This window comes from Oncorhynchus tshawytscha, linkage group LG34 (genome assembly GCF_018296145.1).
Source record: "Oncorhynchus tshawytscha isolate Ot180627B linkage group LG34, Otsh_v2.0, whole genome shotgun sequence".
NCBI classification, from domain to species: domain Eukaryota; kingdom Metazoa; phylum Chordata; class Actinopteri; order Salmoniformes; family Salmonidae; genus Oncorhynchus; species Oncorhynchus tshawytscha.
In genome coordinates, this window is record NC_056462.1 from 7,377,208 (window position 1) to 7,395,973 (window position 18,766).

General features: G+C 47.9%; 1 protein-coding gene across 19 annotated transcripts in view; it reads left to right on the forward strand.

Annotated features, from left to right (window-relative positions):
* The window catches only part of sorbs2a (sorbin and SH3 domain containing 2a), a 105,451-nt gene that overhangs the window by 77,010 nt on the left and 9,675 nt on the right, over positions 1 to 18,766 (forward strand). For 11 of the 19 annotated variants that reach the window (XM_042312003.1, XM_042312002.1, XM_042311999.1 and 8 more), the window contains 6 exons: positions 4,372 to 4,455; positions 6,107 to 6,163; positions 7,921 to 7,973; positions 9,087 to 9,244; positions 10,002 to 10,043; positions 10,818 to 14,278. In XM_042312003.1, the coding sequence (XP_042167937.1) occupies positions 4,372 to 4,455; positions 6,107 to 6,163; positions 7,921 to 7,973; positions 9,087 to 9,244; positions 10,002 to 10,043; positions 10,818 to 13,090 (2,667 nt within the window). In that variant the 3' untranslated portion in view covers positions 13,091 to 14,278. Of the gene's footprint in view, positions 1 to 4,371; positions 4,456 to 6,106; positions 6,164 to 7,920; positions 7,974 to 9,086; positions 9,245 to 10,001; positions 10,044 to 10,817; positions 14,279 to 16,050; positions 16,149 to 16,980; positions 17,096 to 17,472; positions 17,602 to 17,731; positions 17,933 to 18,766 lie in introns of those variants that run through there. The other 8 variants (XM_042312014.1, XM_042312010.1, XM_042312015.1 and 5 more) reach the window with 6 other exon arrangements.

Here is an 18,766-nt window from a genome sequence, read left to right on the forward strand (position 1 = left end):
CTGAAGTTAAGGACGTTGTTTAGCTTAAAAGCGTGTTTAGTTTCTGCAAACGTATACATGATTTTCCTATGTTTTATATATATTTCCACACTATAGAATAAAACTGTAAAATTGTGGAAATGATGATAACGCTCTTTTAGTGTAAGAGCTGTTTGAAATGTCTGCCTGAAAATGTCTGCCTGTTTTGGTGGGATGGAGTTTTGTCCTGCCTGGTGACAAATGAGTTAATAAACCAATAAGAAAGGTAGTTCCAAACCTCTGTCTATAACAGCTAGTGTTCAGTTTTCCCCTCCCCACTCAGAACACTCCCAGACAACTAGCTAAATTCTTGCTTGAGAAATTGCTCTTTGCTCAGGAGCTATTTTTGTTTATTTTTGATCATTTTAATTGAAAACAATCACAGTAACGTACTTCATTCTTACCCAGAAATGATTTGATATTAAGAAAAAAATGGTTGCATTGGACCTTTTTCAATGTCTTTAGACAAGTTCTCCAGAACAACATGGCTTCCTCTCAAAGGGCACCCTATTCCCTATAGCGATGGTATTCAAAGTCAGGGTCAACTGCCCTATAGTGTAGGGAATAGGGAGCTATTTGACGCACACCCTAATGTGGGAATCAATCCACGTAGAGCACAGGGAGAGGAGCAGGCGTGGGGAATATCAATGAGTCAGGGATGTCTGTAATGCAGGGTGAGCTATAGGCTTCCTCATGCATCCCAACTATGCTGTCTCTCTCCCCGTTTCTCTTAAAGAAAGCCACGATTAAACCCTGTTTCTAGCCTTCGTCACATCACCTTTGTGTGTGTTTCTGGTCGCGGTGTGGGTCTCTCCGCTGCTGATGGAGAAACTAGTTCACACACATCTACGCCTCCTGGATATGGCCTTCCACAAAGAAGGCTATTATTAACATCTTGTGGTCCACTTCTTGGATTGTAGTCTGATCACTGCAATGACTGGAAGTCTATGGGTAGCTACTAGCATGCTAGCAGACACTGTACCCATAGACTTCCAGTCAGTGCGCTAACGGTAGTTACCATTGACTCGCGAAACTACCTCTTAACTTCCGTCATACTGGACACGGAGACATAAAAATGGTATCACACGTGTTCGTCTGACTCATTGCCAAAATCCCAAAGTATCTCTTTAAATAGCTCCTGGACATGGGTCACCCAGCGAGAGCTGGGGCTCAGCTGAGCCAGCCTTGTGGCATGAAGTAGCCAGAGGGGAAGGGGGGTGGTTGGTTGACCTCTATAAACCTTTTCTTCAGCTACGTCAGGCGCTCTACTTTTTTATGGGCACGGCCCACATAGAGGCGCCTCCCGTTCAGCTCCTTCCTATTAATTTTATCGACCGCCTAAGGAGGTCAGACGTACTCCAATTAGACATAGAGATGGCAATGAGAGTACACTCCCCTCCACAGTGCAATTCACCTCTTCCTGAGCTGAAGTAGCTGTTTTGCAAGTCCAATACAAAAAGCCTTTCCCCCCAGCAGCTCATATACTACATTTCCCAGTAGACACGGGTGGTAAATGTCACTGCCAGTCTGCAGTGTGCCGGGCACTGCAGTGAATCACTCCTCCGCTCCACAGTAAACCTCATGGAAAGTGACTGAGGAATAAGCCCCAGGGCTGGTGCGTAGGAGTCATTCTAGCACTCTGTAGTCCTTTGGGAGAGGAGGTGGGAGAGCGAGAGTTCCTGTATGTTCAGTTATGGTGAGTTTTGCTCCAGGTGTCAAAGTGAACTTTTAATATTAAGCTCATAGTACAGAGTATTGGGCAGAGTAAATGTTGAAGGTTTAAATGAGACTAAGAAAGAATCCAGCAAAATAATCTACACTGCTCAAAAAATAAAGGGAACACTTAAACAACACAATGTAACTCCAAGTCAATCACACTTCTGTGAAATCAAACTGTCCACTTAGGAAGCAACACTGATTGACAATAAATTTCACATGCTGTTGTGCAAATGGAATAGACAACAGGTTGAAATTATAGGCAATTAGCAAGACACCCCCAATAAAGAAGTGGTTTTGCAGGTGGTGACCACAGACCACTTCTCAGTTCCTATGTTTCCTGGCTGATGTTTTGGTCACTTTTGAATGCTGGCGGTGCTTTCACTCTAGTGGTAGCATGAGACGGAGTCTACAACCCACACAAGTGGCTCAGGTAGTGCAGCTCATCCAGGATGGCACATCAATGCGAGCTGTGGCAAGAAGGTTTGCTGTGTCTGTCAGCGTAGTGTCCAGAGCATGGAGGCACTACCAGGAGACAGGCCAGTACATCAGGAGACGTGGAGGAGGCCTTAGGAGGGCAACAACCCAGCAGCAGAACCGCTACCTCCGCCTTTGTGCAAGGAGGAGCACTGCCAGAGCCCTGCAAAATGACCTCCAGCAGGCCACAAATGTGCATGTGTCTGCTCAAACGGTCAGAAACAGACTCCATGAGGGTGGTATGAGGGCCCGACGTCCACAGGTGAGGGTTGTGCTTACAGCCCAACACCGTGCAGGACGTTTGGTATTTGCCAGAGAACACCAAGATTGGCAAATTCGCCACTGGTGCCCTGTGCTCTTCACAGATGAAAGCAGGTTCACACTAAGCACATGACAGAGTCTGGAGACGCCGTGGAGAACGTTCTGCTGCCTGCAACATCCTCCAGCATGACCGGTTTGGCGGTGGGTCAGTCATGGTGTGGGGTGGCATTTCTTTGGGGGGCCGCACAGCCCTCCATGTGCTCGCCAGAGGTAGACTGACTGCCATTAGGTACCGAGATGAGATCCTCAGACCCCTTGTGAGACCATATGCTGGTGCGGTTGGCCATGGGTTCCTCCTAATGCAAGACAATGCTAGACCTCATGTGGCTGGAGTGTGTCAGCAGTTCCTGCAAGAGGAACTGCTGACACACTCCAGCCACATGAGGTCTAGCATTGTCTTGCATTAGGAGGAACCCATGGCCAGTTGCACCACAGACTGTCCAGGAGTTGGCGGATCCTTTAGTCTAGGTCTGGGAGGAGATCCCTCAGGAGACAATCCGCCACCTCATCAGGAGCATGCCCAGGCGTTGTTGGGTGGTCATACAGGCACGTGGCGGCCACACACACTACTGAGCCTAATTTTGACTTGTTTTAAGGACATTACATCAAAGTTGGATCAGCCTGTAGTGTGGTTTTCCACTTTAATTTTGAGTGTGACTCCAAATCCAGAAATTTGATTTCCATTGATAAATTTGTGTGATTTCGTTGTCAACACATTCAACTATGTAAAGAAAAAAGTATTTAATAAGAATATTTCATTCATTCAGATCTAGGATGTGTTATTTTAGTGTTCCCTTTATTTTTTTGAGCAGTGTATTGACAGTTAAAGCAATGTTCCTTTTTTACCTCACTTACTTACTCAGGACCACGTTCAGCAGGATGCAGTGGTGTGGGACGTTTAATTCAGCGGATATGGTGCTGATCTGAACATTCAGTTGAATGGTGTGATTGTAATTGCCAAGAGGGTGATTTCTGATGGTGTGCTGCACAATTACAAAATGGTCACGACCATATTGATCAGGTCACACCCACCAAACGAGAGCAAACGAACCTCGAAAGACCGTTTGGCGCTCAACTGTGGGGCGCGTTTCGGCAGTTCCTAACGTTTTGAAACATCCAGATAGAAATGTACTTTGGAGAACAAACATGACTCTCTGACATGTAGAATAAGGAATCGCGTTGGCTCTGTTCGTGGAATTTCTATCTGCAACGTTTGATCGTGTTTGGCTACTTGAACGTGGCCCAGGTGTGCTGAAATGAACCAGAGTTGTACAGGGCTTTATGACAGGGAGATGTTGCCCTCTGCTGGATTAGTTTGCACATTACACAACACTTTCTGCTCTGCTTTGGCACTTTATAGTGAATGACTGTGGCGTCACAAGCTAAAGGCCAGCAAAGACTCATCCTACAGGACTGTTCAACAGATGGTGATGCAGTTTAGTCTCTTCACCTCAGGACACCTTATGAGCCAATGTTCTATCGTTATCGCTCAGTTTTACCGTTCTCCTACAACCCATTCATCTTTTTTATCCCTTTTTCCAGTATCTGAATGAGAAATGTGACAAGTAGCTAGGTAAAATGAATTGCACAACAATGCTTTCTATGACGAGGGCCATAGTTATCCCCCAAAAATGATGTGTGCGCCCCAGTAACAACACTGTTTTTGTCTCTTTGCCCTGGTGTTAAACTCTCCATCTGGACCCACTCTTCTTTACCCATCAACCCCTGCAGCCGTGCGCTGCACACCCCTATCCTAACCACGAGATCCATATCGCTCTGTGCTTTCTCTTCCTCCTCTCTCTCCCTCCCTCTTTCTTTGTCACTCTCCGCTCTCTCCAGACGTATAAGCTAAACCCAGATGACATAGATTTAGAGAACGAGCCTTGGTATAAGTTCTTTTCCGAGCTGGAGTTCGGCCGTCCGGTAAGTGAGGGTCCGTAACTCCCACCTAGGCACCCCCAGCCTTAGGTACACCCCACTCCCCTCTACTCTCGGACTGGAGAGCTAGTGGGTGTACAGGCTTTTCTTCCAGCCCAGCAGTAACACACCTGATTCAACGAAAGGCTGTTTGTTTTGTTTCGCAACCCGACACTAACGCATAATGAGTCAACGGTCTTCAGTCTGGACAGAGATTGGTCGAATCCGGTGTGTTAGTGCTGAGTTGGAACAAAGGCATGCGCACCAGGAGCGGAGTCTGGGGCCCTTCCTGTTGTAGTTGCTTTGGCATGCTGCTGGGTGCTGTGGTGGTCACACTGGTGGTCGCCTGTTGTGTAGCTCCTTGTGACTGGTCTTCTTCTGTCTCTGCATCTTGGTGAGTTGGTTTAGTATAGTGTGGCTGTCTTGTTATCAGCTGGCCTCGCGACACGTTGAAAGCTCAACACTGCAAAACAAAACAAAGTCCCACGTTAACATGGATTGGTCCTTTTACCACAAAAATCCTCCTACTAAGGGATACCTCTCTTCCTACATTGTATAATTTCCTATTTTTCACCAGTTTTGCAGTTTGTGCTTACCGCTGTTGATAAGCTAGTGGAGCAGCCGGTAGAACCGAGCAGAACAGAAATCAATCGAAATAACATGCTAATTAAAATCGACAAAATGAATCCGCAGCATCTGGTCAGAGCATCTCGTTCTGCACCGTTCTTCATGCTCCTCGTGTATGTTACAGCTTGTGTCGTTTGTTTCTGTTAGCCAGTTTAGACATTCACTCCTCCTCAACTTTAGGCAACCTAAGGCATTAAAGGTATTGGATTGGTGTAAACTTGGGCTGGATTGAGTTCCTGTTTTCCACCATATTCCTTGCACCAGTCCCATTCCTTTGAAATCCACGAGAGGAAGTGCACAAGTGCACACTTTGGGGGAGAAGTGCGAGAAACACTCTGTTTTGTCGGTCTGTTGTTAGGTTGAGGAAATGGACTTATTCCGAATGTTCAGCTAGAAATATGCAGTCTAGAAAAGACACGACACTGATGTCATGCAGAATAAGGAATGATCCGATTTTATATATCACATTTCTAGCTGTAATATTCTTTCTGTTGCACCCTGACCCCACCACTTGAATAAACCCAAGACAACATACTCTGAGAAAGATAGAAAAGGTTGCTTAATGCACGTGGCTGGAGGTTAGTTTCGAGACGGATGGTTCCACCAATGTCATGTTTTAGCTAGTCCGTCTCCACAACCGAATCACTGCTCTCTAGTGCCTTATGTCCTTAGTTCTGCTTTCTGCCGCTTGCTCCCACAATCTGTGTGTGTGTGTGTTGCTTTGTGGTGATGGGTGTGTAGATGTGCCTAGCAGTAGTGAGTGTGTGTTGGAGCTAACATAATGTACTAGATGTGTGTTCAAATTGGCTTAATCATTACTGCAATATGTGTGTGTGTGTGTGTGTGTGTGCGTGTGCAGCGCGTCAAACTCTTCAGTTCCTCTGTGTGCTCTAACAGATGTTACTTTCCTCTTGTTTTTTGTTGTTTTTTCTCCCCATGACGCCACTTCCTCTCCTCCTCCACCACCACTCCATCTTCACCACCTCCTCTTCCTCCTCCTCTTCCTCCTCACCGCTGCTTGGGGCTCAAGCCTCCTAAAAAACGTCTGGATTATAATCCAGACATCTGCCCTCGCCGACTCACGGAGGTAAACGTTGGCATTCATGAGCATTGTGGGAATGGGAGGATTGGGTGGGAGTTAGCCTGAATAGCCTGGTTCCAGATAGTTTTGTGCTGTTTTGCCAACTCCTTGTCACGCCAAACATGTTAGGCATGACTAAGGTTGCAAAATCCTGGTAACTTTCCCAAAAATTCAACATTTTTTGTTGGAAGATTCCTGGAATATCGAGGGAATAAGCAGGAAATCCGGGAATCCTTTAACCAGGATCTCTGGAAACTAGTGGATTTTGGGAAAGAGACCCGGAATCTTGCAACCCTAGACACGGCAACTCCATAAGGAGTTGGCAAGAGAGTACAAACGGACTGGCAAGAGTTGAACGCAAACCTCGCTAAACAATTGTGGTCTTAGATTGCTTTATTACTAAACTCTGTGTGATTTGGATGCAAACTACCAGAAGTACTGTGACTATGCATTTTATTAGGCTACCGTACGTCAACACAGGCACAATGTGTACCTACACCATAATTACACAGTACCGAATGTAACCGTGTAACTAGACGACTGATTGGGGACGGTTGTCGCCATGTGTAGTACACCATAGCAGGACCTTTTTCATATGGCCTCATCTTTCAGCATCCGTATCAGTCCTATGTCATTTATCAGTCAGTCATCTCTTTAGTGTATCTGCATCTACAACGGCCTCTCTGCTAGTGACTCAATTCAGTGTGTTATTACTAGATGTAAACCGGGTGGTTCGAGGCCTAAATGCTGATTGGCAGTTCTAGTTAAATTTGTAACCGGTTTATCATAGCTATAAGGGGGGGGGGCAATATACCGCGGCGAAGGGCTGTATCCAGGCACTTCACGTTGTGTTGTACAGAAGCACAGCCCCTAGCCGTGGTATATTGGCCATGTACAGTAAGTAGCACACCTGCTCTGGCCTTATTTCTTAAATATAACAGCATAGACAGTACTGCTCTTGTGTATTTCCAATATGGATGACCGTTACACAAGAATCTAGCTCTAATCATGATCTCGCTCTTATCAATTATGTCTATCAATGTATCTCGCTCTCGCTATCTCACTCTCTGTCTATCTAGTTGATCTATTGGCAGCTTATTATTGACGTGAATCTCAGGACTGTATAAATTGCTATCAACCCATGTATATCATGTCAGATGTGAAGCTCATTTTTGAGTAGGTAAGCTTTGGGATTTAATATGTATCTGCTGATCTAGGATCAGTTTTCCTGTTGGAATCAAAAAGAATAAGATGATATGGACAAGGAGGACCTGATCCTAGATCAGCAAAGGGCTCAGGTCTGTATCATAGGGTAGAAACGGCTGTGCTTTATGCTTTGTTACCATATGGAGCCAATCCTATGATCCAAAGAGTCCGTTTTGGGTCTTCCAGGGGCGCGTCTTCATCTCCAAGACGGAAAGCGTGATAGAGCCCCTCCCTCACGCTACCCTTTATAGTGCATCACTTCACTCATGCCCTTTCTCCCTCCTGAACGAACCCCTCAAACAGACCACGGTCAGAGATCAACAGAGTCAGCGGTCGCAGCTCCCAGCGCCAACCGGTAGGCCCATTCGAGATTCCATACACACGCCATGTGGAAGCTACCTCCGTCACGCCATAAGCCGGGGGAGCGTTTTGAGCGTGAAGGCGCGGCGGCGTGCGAGCTGAGCATTGTGTCTCCCGCCGCCGCCACCTCCACCAGTCTTTGTTCGTGCGGTGCTCACTCTTCCTCTCCCTCCCTTTTGTTGTCTGCCCTCTTTCAGACGTCGCTGTACTTCACTCCCACTGCTGACCGGGTTCCAGAGAGGCCGGCGAGGTGAGTCTTCAATTCTCTTTCTTTTATTCTCTGCATCGCTCTCTCCCCCTCCTCCCTCCCTCTCGCTCTCTCCCCCTCCTCCCTCCCTCTCGCTCTCTCCCCCTCCTCCCTCTCGCTCTCTTTCTTTCACACCAGCAGTAGGCCATGTCATGTTGCGGCGCGGTGTCCCAAACTCTGTGTGACGGTGACTCTCCACACATACCCCCCCCTCCTCCTCCCCAACCCTGCATACATTATCCACTCAGCCTATTGATTCTGCCCTTCTCTTCTCCTTCCCTCCTCCTCCCATTCCCTTTTCACAGATGCTAGGCTTAATCGGTTCAATTTGCTCGGAGTGAATGGGATGGTCGAAAAGAGGATGTCATGAATAACCCATGTTATTCATGGAAGGCTGACTGGGATTGTATTCAGTATAGTTGAAAGTCTAGTAGCCTGGTTAACCCACACTAGAAGTCTTGATTTTTTTTTTTTTGACGGGGCAGTTAAGAACTAGATTGGGAGAGGTTTACATACAGGAAAGGCACAGCCAGTCGGCCGACCCTGGGTTCGACTCTTTCGTCCCCAGCGGTCATGTGTAGTCCGGAGTCGGGACTCTGGCGCAGGTCTAGGGCGTTTTTTAAGGAACAATAGCGGTCATGCTACATCATCCTAGTGTGAATTGAATTGATGGCGATGATAACGTTTTTTTTTTTCCTGAGTTGGTAATGTTCAACAAATGAGCTTTGTTCTTTTAAAGCTCTATATTACTGCTTTCTTTTGTTCCTTAAGGGTCTCTTTGTTGAACCACGAAAAGGCGGTGAACGCTATTATACCAGAGGGAATTTTAACCCAGGATATTAAATGAACTGGGTCAAAGGAACAATCTGTAATATTTCCTTGAATTGAAATGTGAATTAAGTGTGAGAGTATTTGGCATACATTTCCCATCGATGTATCTCATTCTGTTCCAAACCAAGTGGTGGGGCCGTCGTTGGGCTGAAACACAGGCCCTGTTCGAATCATTTGAAAACGTACTTCCTTAAAGTAATGACTGATTTAGAAATGATGGATGAACAGGTGACAGACTGTGGAAGGTGGCTTTAAAACCGTGTGTTCTATCACTCTGTGTTCCAGTGCTGCCAGTGACTACAGGAAGAGGAGGAAGTCGGAGCCGTCAGGTGACCAGGGCAAGAACCAGGTCTCCCCAAAACCACCGGACCCTTACAAAGGCAGCAGCACACTGAGGAAACCTGCCATCCGCTCCTCCCCCTCCTCCCCCTCCAGAGTCAAAGGTACACACACACAATGCAAACAGAGAGACGTATGTACACACGCACACTCACACAATCATAGGCATATACACACACTGGATCCCTATAGAGCCTGCACCCTGAGGAAACTGGCCATGAATGAAAAATCCATAAACACACACACACACACACACACAATCAACCTCTCTCTCTTCCAATGTATAAGCATTCTCAAACGCGCAAACCCACATAAAAACACACACGCACACAATCTCAATCTTAACAACCTCTCTCTTGCAGATGTACAAGTGTTCATAAACACACACACACATTCTCTGCGCTCCCCCACTCTATACCCGACAGCAATCAGACAGTACACAAGCCCACTGAGAGACTAATTTCCTCTTCTCACGCTATGCTGAGGGCCTCTTCCAGGTCAAGGAGCATCCAACCCAGTCTAAATAGCCTTGTGTTGACACTGTAAACAAACAGCCATGTTCCACGAGCTAATGGGAACGTTCTAACTCAGTGTTTCTCACTACAATTCAGGGGTTGCACATTTTTGTCCTAGCCCAGCGCTAACATAACCAACAGAGCAAATCCGCTAGGATTCCAGGCGAGCGCTAACACTTGTCCCGAACAAATCGGCAAATCAACATGTAACTACGCTGTTGATTAGTCGAATGAGGTGTGTTAGTACTGGGCTGGAGCAAAAACCCCATTGGGATTCCCCCAGGAATGGATTGGGAAACAAAGTCTGTTGTGTAGTGTTGTCTAATTACGCTCATTATGTCCACAGGTTTCCTCTCTCATAGTGGGGTGACCACAGAAAAGATTAGCGGTACTGTTTTGTCATCTTTTCTTTTGTCTGCCTTTGTCAGTTGTACATCTGTCCCTGTTGCATGTACACTGACAAAACATTTAAGAACACCTTCCTAACATTGAGTTGCAGCCCCCCTTTTTGTCCTTAGAACAGCCTCAAATGGTCGGGGGCACGGACTCTACAAGGTGTTGAAAGTGTTCCACAGGGATGCTGGCCCATGTTGACGCCAATGCTTCCCACAGTTGTGTCAAGTTGACTGAATGTCCTTTGGGCGGTGGACCATTCTTGATACACACAGGGAAACTGTTGAGTGTGAAAAACCCAGCAGCGTGGCAGTTCTTGAAACAAACCGATGCTCCTGGCACCTACTACCATACCTCTTTCAAAAGCACTACCCTGAAGTGGATTTAATGAGTGACATCAGTAAGTGATCATAGTTTTCACCTGGTCAGTCTGTCATGGAAAGAGCAGGTGTTCTTAATGTTTTGTACACTGTGTATAGTATATTGTGAAAAGGATGAGAGATGTGTAAATGTGAATCTCTCCACCATTGTCCTCTGTGTTTGACACAATGGTACTGATGTTCAAGTGCTCCATTTTAGCTTCACTCTCGTTCTCACCCTCTCTCCACCATTGCATGATAAAGGCTACAGTATGTTCAAGTGTTCTGTTATAGCCTCTATTTCTCCTTCTGTATTTCTTTATCTCTGTATTCCTCTCTCTGCGTGGTTAATATCCTCCTCCTCTTTTCCTCTCTACCACGCTGCTCTGGTTTATGGGATCGTCTGAAAGGTGGGGACACGTGCGAAATGACCTACTCCCCCCGTTTGAGCTCTTCCCCGGGCCCGTACCTCCGCTCCCCTCTCTCCCCCATGCCCTCCAACCTCGCCCACCGTCGCTACGATGACGATGCCAACCCGGGGGGAGCCTCTTCGCCCTCCTCGCCCCTCAAGCGCGCCATCTGCTTCAAGAACGGCTGGCAGACCCGGCGGCAGGACGCGGAAACATGGAGCAGCACAGAAGACGCGCCGCCCTCGCCCGCAAAGCTGAAGTCGCGTAGCTGTGACAACCTGCTCAACGACGGGCACCCAGTGGGCACCGGCGGGCACAAGGCTACCCGTTCGGAGAGCGCCGGGTCACTGGTATTCGACAACCCATTGGGGCAAACCGCATCGTCCTCTACTCGCTCCTTGCCTCGCCCGCACCGGCGACGTGCCCACGACGCGCCAGGCTTCCTGAAGCTCTACCGCAAGATGCACCACATCGACCGCGCCCAGCTGCTACCCTCTGACGTCATCCGCTCGGTCCGTGCCCGCATCCTGGAACTGGAGCGTCAGCCGCACCTCTTCCCCCGAAAACTCTCCCCCTGGGGGCCATCGTGGGGCCTGGAGGTCCCTCGCGATACGGTGCCAATGCGCATCTCCACGTACGAGCAACTCATCCAGAAGTCCAAGTCCATGCCCGACTTGGGAGATAGCGAGGTCCCATCTGGCACAACCACGCCCGGCGGGTCATCGTCCCGCGCCAGTAGTAGCGGGGGAGGAGGCGGCGGGGGCAGGGAGACACCCGGGTACCCCAAACGCCGTTTCTCCATTGAGTCTCTGCTAGAAGAAGACATTAACAATGGGAATGGTAATGGGACGTCCCATCACACTTTTGACCACCATCACGCTCACCAGGGGGCAAGGAACCCGCCCGAGGGTCAGCCCCGCCTCGCTCTGGACCCCCACCACCGCGATTTCCCCGATCCCCTCGTTTATCGACGCGCCACTGTCCCGGGGGCCGAGTACTCTGGGTCAGAGCAGGATGCAGCCGCCTCGGACCTCAGTGACTTTGTCCAAGTCGAAGGATCCTCCTTCTGCAGCGAGAGCGACTTCGACCACTGCTCACTCACCTCGTCAGTCGAGAGCTTCTACGGCCCCTCCTCCCACCACCACCTTCGACACCACCACAGCCACAGCCACCACAACCCCAGTCATCAGTCTCTCGGTCAGGGTCAGGGCTACCAGCACCGTCACCTCATCAGCTCGTGTAAAGGACGCTGCCCGGCCTCCAACACCCGCTTTACCACTATGCTGCGCCACGAGCGGGAGCAGGCCCGCCAGGAGCTCCGGCAGAAACCCCCCCAGACACAGCAAACCAGACATGGGGGAAGGGGAGGGAGCGGAGGGGACCACCATGCTCTACCCCCCTCGTCCCAAGCAGCCCAAACCCAGCAGGGGATGTCCAAACTGGCCTTCCTCATCAGTCCCGTGCCTTTCCGAAGGAAAAAGGGTGATTCTCCACCCACTTCGAGAAGGAGTAGTGGAGGTCGAAGTACCAGGCCCAAGTCTAAAGAAGCAGTCTATGAAGCTTTGGATGCGGCCTTGAGGGATATCTACGAACACATCCAAGCGGAGCGAGGCCGGAGCGGCGCTAGGCTACCAGACGACAGCATCCTCCGGAGGCTACTGGCTGAGATCCTCCCGGATGTGCCCGAGAGGAGCTCCTCGTTGCGGGGACAGAGGGGGAGCCTGAAGGGGGGTCCCTCCTCGAGCTCCTCGTACCCCGACGGGAGTCCCACGGGGTACAGCTCGTCACCGCGGCTACAGTCGCCGCTAAGTATCTCTTACAGTCTCCATACAGATGCCTCCAATAACAACGACTTTGGAGAGGAGCCAGGCAACGCAGGTGGAGCATGCACACACATTTATATATACACACACTTGTACTACAAGCACACACACCAGCCCTCAGTCCATCATCTCCCTCCTCGACTCTCCCCAGCACTGCCTGCCTGTGACCACCTCCCCTTCTACCAGTCACTGTGCTTCAGCAACGGGCCAATGAACAGAGCTGAGGTTAAAGAAGCCCTGTTCCTATTGGCTCATCCTCAAGACACCCAGGGACCGCATGCTTCCTCTTCATTCCCTTATATGGTTAAAGGATTGTGTTGTTTACTGAGATGCATGTTGTGTTATTGTCGGCATTTCTCTTTTTGCTGCTTGTTTCCCAGTTATTTTTGGTGTATTATTTCACTCCCCTTTAGTACGTACCTTGTTATGTTGAACCACTTGCATTTATGATTTTGTCAGGGATGGTTTATCAATTGGATGAATATATTTTTGGAATGTACAGCGAGCTCAAAGTGTTGGGGCAGTGACACCATTGTTGTTTTGGCTCTGTACTCCAGCAAGTGTACACTTTGCATTTGAAATGATACAATGACTATGAGTTTAATCCTTAAGAGTCTCAAAAGTCACCCGTTCGTCAATCTAAGTAACATAATAAAAGAATCCCAGTCGAAATCCGTCGTCTTAAGCTAGCGATATTGCACGGGCTGCGTCTCCATCCACCGCATCCTCCTACGGTGGCCTTCTGCAGTGGAAGGTGGCCGAGCTACAGCGGTGTTTGTCAGACCATGAGACATCCCCATATGGACGGTTTATCAATTGGATTTGTTATTTTTTTGGAATACGGTGAGCTCAAATTATTGGGACAAAACAACAACAACAATTGTCACTGTCCCAATACTTTTGGAGCTCACTGTTATGCGCTTGCTGGTATGAATGACTTCTCCTTCTGTGCTCTTCTGTTCAAATGTTCTGTTCTCGTTTTGTGACGTGGGCATGCTTTTCCTTTTACTCATACTGTGTTACACTATCCGAACCATGTGTTTTCCCTGAAATGGAAATAAAATGCATTTTAATTTATTATAATTTTATTTGGTCATTTCCTGCCGACACTCATTTCCTGGATGACATCACTACCCTGAATGACATCATCACCCATTGCGTAAACCAACTTGGTTTACTCAGGGAGGCGCAACTCTACAGAACGCTAAGACACAGAATATATTGACTAGAACAGACATTCCTCTTTTGATCATGGAGAATAGACAATTGTGTCAGCTCTATTATATTGCATTTCCACCTGCAACGTTCTGCACATTTCACCCTTCTGAATCCTCCCATGGGAAATGTAACAGATAAAGCCAACATGATATTCTGCATAAAAGACGATCATGTCAGTTTCTGCACAATGCATTTCTATCTGAGCATGCTGTAACGGTTTCGCCCTTCTGAACATGCCTCCTGGCGTCGCTGTGCACGTGTCGTCCCATCGCCATGGCAACACTGTTTTGTTGACCCTTCTGATAACCCTTGACCCCTGTGCTGTTCCCCCTCACAGAGCAGGATGCCTCCAGGGGGTACAACACAACCACCAGCGACGGGGGAGGGGGGCAGACCAGACGAGCCACCCCGGACAGAGAGGTAGCCAAACCAGAACTTTGATTTTCCTGACTAACTTTGATGATGAATGATACTAGCTAAACCAGGACATCCCAGTGTTTCCCATAGTTGACTTATTTTGCAGGCGGGGCGCATTAAATCCGCAACATTTTCAAATGAAATCAATTGAAGCCACATTCTTTTAGGTGGGGTCCAAAGAGCTAGACACCCCGTCTATTCAATGCAAAGGGAAACACTGGTACTCCTATTTAGAAGATGTATTTTATTTTTAGCAGGCTATTACAAAGTACTAATGGTTTTCTTCTCTACCTAGTACTTGATTGATTCAAATAGAATAATTTCACTGTCCTGATAAGCTTTACATTTCAACATAATTGTATCATATCTAGTAACACATGGCTGCTCTCTTTCTCTTTACCTCGCTCGCTCTCTCTCCCTCTCTCTCTTTACCTCTCGCTTTCTCTCTCTCCCTCTTGCTCTTTCTTGCTCTCTTTCTCTATCTCTCTTTTTATCTCTTTCTTTCTCTCTCTCTCGCTCTCTCTTTATATCTCTCGCTCTCTCTTTATATCTCTCGCTCTCTCTTTATATCTCTCGCTCTCTGTATATATATCTCTCTCCATATCTCGCTCTTTATCTCTCTTGCTCTCTCTCTCTTGCTCTCTCTCTCTTGCTCTCTCTCTTTATCTCTCTTGCTCTCTCTCTTTATCTCTCTTGCTCTCTCTCTTTATCTCTCTTGCTCTCTCTCTTGCTCTCTCTTGCTCTCTCTTGCTCTCTCTCTTGCTCTCTCTTGCTCTCTCTCTTTATCTCTCTTGCTCGCTCTCTCTTGCTCTCTCTTGCTCTCTCTGCTCTCTTTGCTCTCTTGCTTCTTGCTCTCTTGCTTGCTCTCTCTTGCTCTCTCTTTGCTCTCTCTTGCTCTCTCTTGCTCTCTCTTGCTCTCTCTTGCTCTCTCTTGCTCTCTCTTGCTCTCTCTTGCTCTCTCTTGCTCTCTCTTGCGCTCTCTTGCGCTCTCTTGCGCTCTCTTGCGCTCTCTTGCGCTCTCTTGCGCTCTCTTGCTCTCTCTCGCTCGCTCTCTCTCTTGCTCTCTCTTGCTCGCTCTTGCTCTCGCTCTTGCTCTCTCTCTTGCTCTCTCTCGCTCGCTCTCTCTTGCTCTCTCTCTTGCTCTCTCTCTCTCTTGCTCTCTCTTGCTCTCTCTTGCTCTCTCTTGCGCTCTCTTGCGCTCTCTTGCGCTCTCTCTATCTCGCGCGCTCTCTCTCTTGCTCTCTCTCGCTCGCTCTCTCTCTTGCTCTCTCTCGCTCGCTCTCTCTCTTGCTCTCTCTCGCTCGCTCTCTCTCTTGCTCTCTCTCGCTCGCTCTCTCTCTTGCTCTCTCTCGCTCGCTCTCTCTCTTGCTCTCTCTCGCTCGCTCTCTCTCTTGCTCTCTCTCGCTCGCTCTCTCTCTTGCTCTCTCTCGCTCGCTCTCTCTCTTGCTCTCTCTCGCTCTCTTGCGCTCTCTTGCGCTCTCTTGCGCTCTCTTGCGCTCTCTTGCGCTCTCTCTATCTCGCTCGCTCTCTCTCTTGCTCTCTCTCGCTCGCTCTCTCTCTTGCTCTCTCTCGCTCGCTCTCTCTTGCTCTCTCTCGCTCGCTCTCTCTCTTGCTCTCTCTCGCTCTCTTTATATCTCTCGCTCTCTATCTCTCGCTCTTTATCTCTCTCTTTATATCTCTCTTTATATCTCTTTATCTCTCGCTCTTTATCTCTCTTTATATCTCTTTATCTATCGCTCTCTCTTTATACATCACTCTCTCACTCATCTTCATAGGTCTCCCATAAGCAGATGACCCAACTCATTCTCTTCTCTCTCCTCCATCAGAAACAGCCTGCCAGAGCTATATATGACTTTAAGGCACAGACCGCTAAGTGAGTAAAGTGACTGAATGCAATGAAATGCGTGTGTGGAGGGGAGATACAGGGACCTCGGTATGTGCTGCACTGGTTTGCAAGCAAGTAGGCTGGGCATGCACAATGCTTGAAACAGACAGCCCGCTTTTCTTTGAGGGGGCCAAGGTTAACCTCAGTTATGGGCAATAACCTCATTCATTATCTCCAGCCCATTCCAGTGTCTACAGGTGAAAACTGTGATTTGATGTTTTATCAAAAAGATTAATCAGTTTTCAAGGACTCTTCCTCATGTTTTTTTTTTACTAGGGAACGTAGAAAATGGCTTTGTTCCCATACTATGGTTTAAAAAGCAGTGGCTTGCTTACCTTCACATCCGCCTGCTTAATCATTTCCCTACCTTGAAAGGCGTGCATGGACGATTGTTGCCCCCATTGCTCTTCATACTGAAATGGTGCTTGGCTAGTCTCTCTAGACATTGAGGTTGCCTCCCACAATGTTCCAATGTTCCGGCTTAACCCGCCTAGAGTCTGGTCTTGAGACTAGTGCCTGGCTGGTTAACAATGTCACATGGATGATTCCAGGGACTTAATGTTTGTACCCTTTGAACACAGTGCTGCCAACACCAGGGTTTTGTGTTTGATCCCTGCATGGGCCACATATAGTCAATACATGTCATTGGTAGCCGGTTTTCCAAACACAGACCAAGCCCAGTCCTGGACTGAAAAGCAATTTCAATAGAGATTCTCCATTGAGCGTGCCTTTGTAGTTCAGGACTGCTCCATCTGGGAAACGGGCCCATAGAGACAGGTGTTTGAGGGTTATAAGAAGCATCTTGTGACCGTTGTTTCAGAGAGCTGACGTTCAAGAAGGGCGACGCGGTGAACATCATCAGACAGATTGACAGCAACTGGTACGAGGGGGAGCACCGCGGACGACTGGGTATCTTCCCCATCTCCTACATAGAGGTAGAGCACATTGAGTGTGTATGAGGTGAAAGGAAAGGGGGATACCTAGTCAGTTGCACAACTGAATGCTTTCAACCGAAATGTCTTCCGCATTTAATCCAACCCCTCTGAATCCGCCCCGGAGAGGAGTTGTTGGGGGTTAACGGCCTTGCCGTCCCAGGGGATTTGAACCAGTGACCTTTCGGTTACTGGCCCAACACTCTTAACAGCTAGGCTACCTGCCGTGTGTGTGTGTGTGTGTGTTTTTCAGATAATGTTTATGTTGTGTGAATGTCTCGGTGTGTGTGTGTGTGTTGTCACCACCCAGCTTTGTGTGTAGTTTAATTGATTACATCTTGGACCTATACTCTCCCCACTCTCTCCACACACTCACACAGAAGATGCCGTTGCCAGATAAGCAGCAGCCGATTAGGCCTCCTCCACCAGCACACGTCAGAGAGATCGGGGAGGGGGTGGCCCGTTACAATTTCAACGCTGACACAAACGTGGAGCTGTCCCTCCGCAAGGTAAGGTGTGTGTGTGTGCACGAATTTGTGCGTGTGTGTTGGTGTGAATGAGTCAATGCGCATGTCTGTTCACTGACGTGTCTTCATTTCCGTGTGTGTGTGTCTGCCTGTCTGTGTATATAATCTGCAGGGTGAGAGGGTAGTCTTGCTGAGACAGGTGGACCAGAACTGGTACGAGGGGAACATCCCAGACACCACCAAGCAGGGCATCTTCCCTGTGGCCTACATAGACATCGTCAAACGCTCACCCTCCAAGAGCCCCGCCCCCTCCCACCAGCCAGACCCACAGGGCTACCCCAGCAACAGGACACAGGGCTCCACGCCCACCAAGGTAGGGACAGAAGAAGAAGAATATTGTATTAGTCCACACAAGACTTAGTCCAAACTGGATTATCCAATAGTGACAGTCTGTTGTTTTTTATGTCAGTGAGCAGCAAGTTTCCCCGCTGTGTATAATGTCATTTCACTGAAACTACCGTTAAGTCTTAGGGTGAGTTGCACCAACGTGGATTATCTGGGTTAAATCAAGGTTTATCTATTCATCTTGTTACACCACATTTTAAACCTAGTTTTTAAATGAATCCTAGGTGAATGAAATCCTTCCTCTAATCTAAATGTAGTTTTCACTTTAAACCTAGATTAAAATGGCCCAGGTGTCTTCCTTCTTTTTGACAGTGGTGTTGTCTAGTCTTTTTATCCTACGTTACTAAATTCCTCCATCAGCTCCGACAAGAGGTTTTTTTTCATAAGAGGAGAAATGTGAACTTCTTTGACGTGCCATGATCAGGTGACTAGCGGGCAAATAATAAAATGCTAAATAACGTTAAGTAATGACAATAATACACATGATATTGTACGCTAGCTAGCTTGGTTCATAAACTGGCTAGCTGCAGTAGCTAACAAATTAGTTTTCTGTCTAGTACTGGCAAATAACAGATTTTATTTCAAATCAGCCAACCCGTGAGAACCTTTCTTCAGTGATGGAGCTACAGCAGTTCTAACGTTACATTGTTTATTTTATCAGGGAACAGCAACTTTGTGGCCTCATTTGTGGCTAGCTACTTCGTTTTCAACTCACAAAATACCTTGTATATTGGTGTAACACGTCACTAATCATAGTTTAAAACCTTTTAATGATAGATTTACTGATCCAGATTAAAAATGA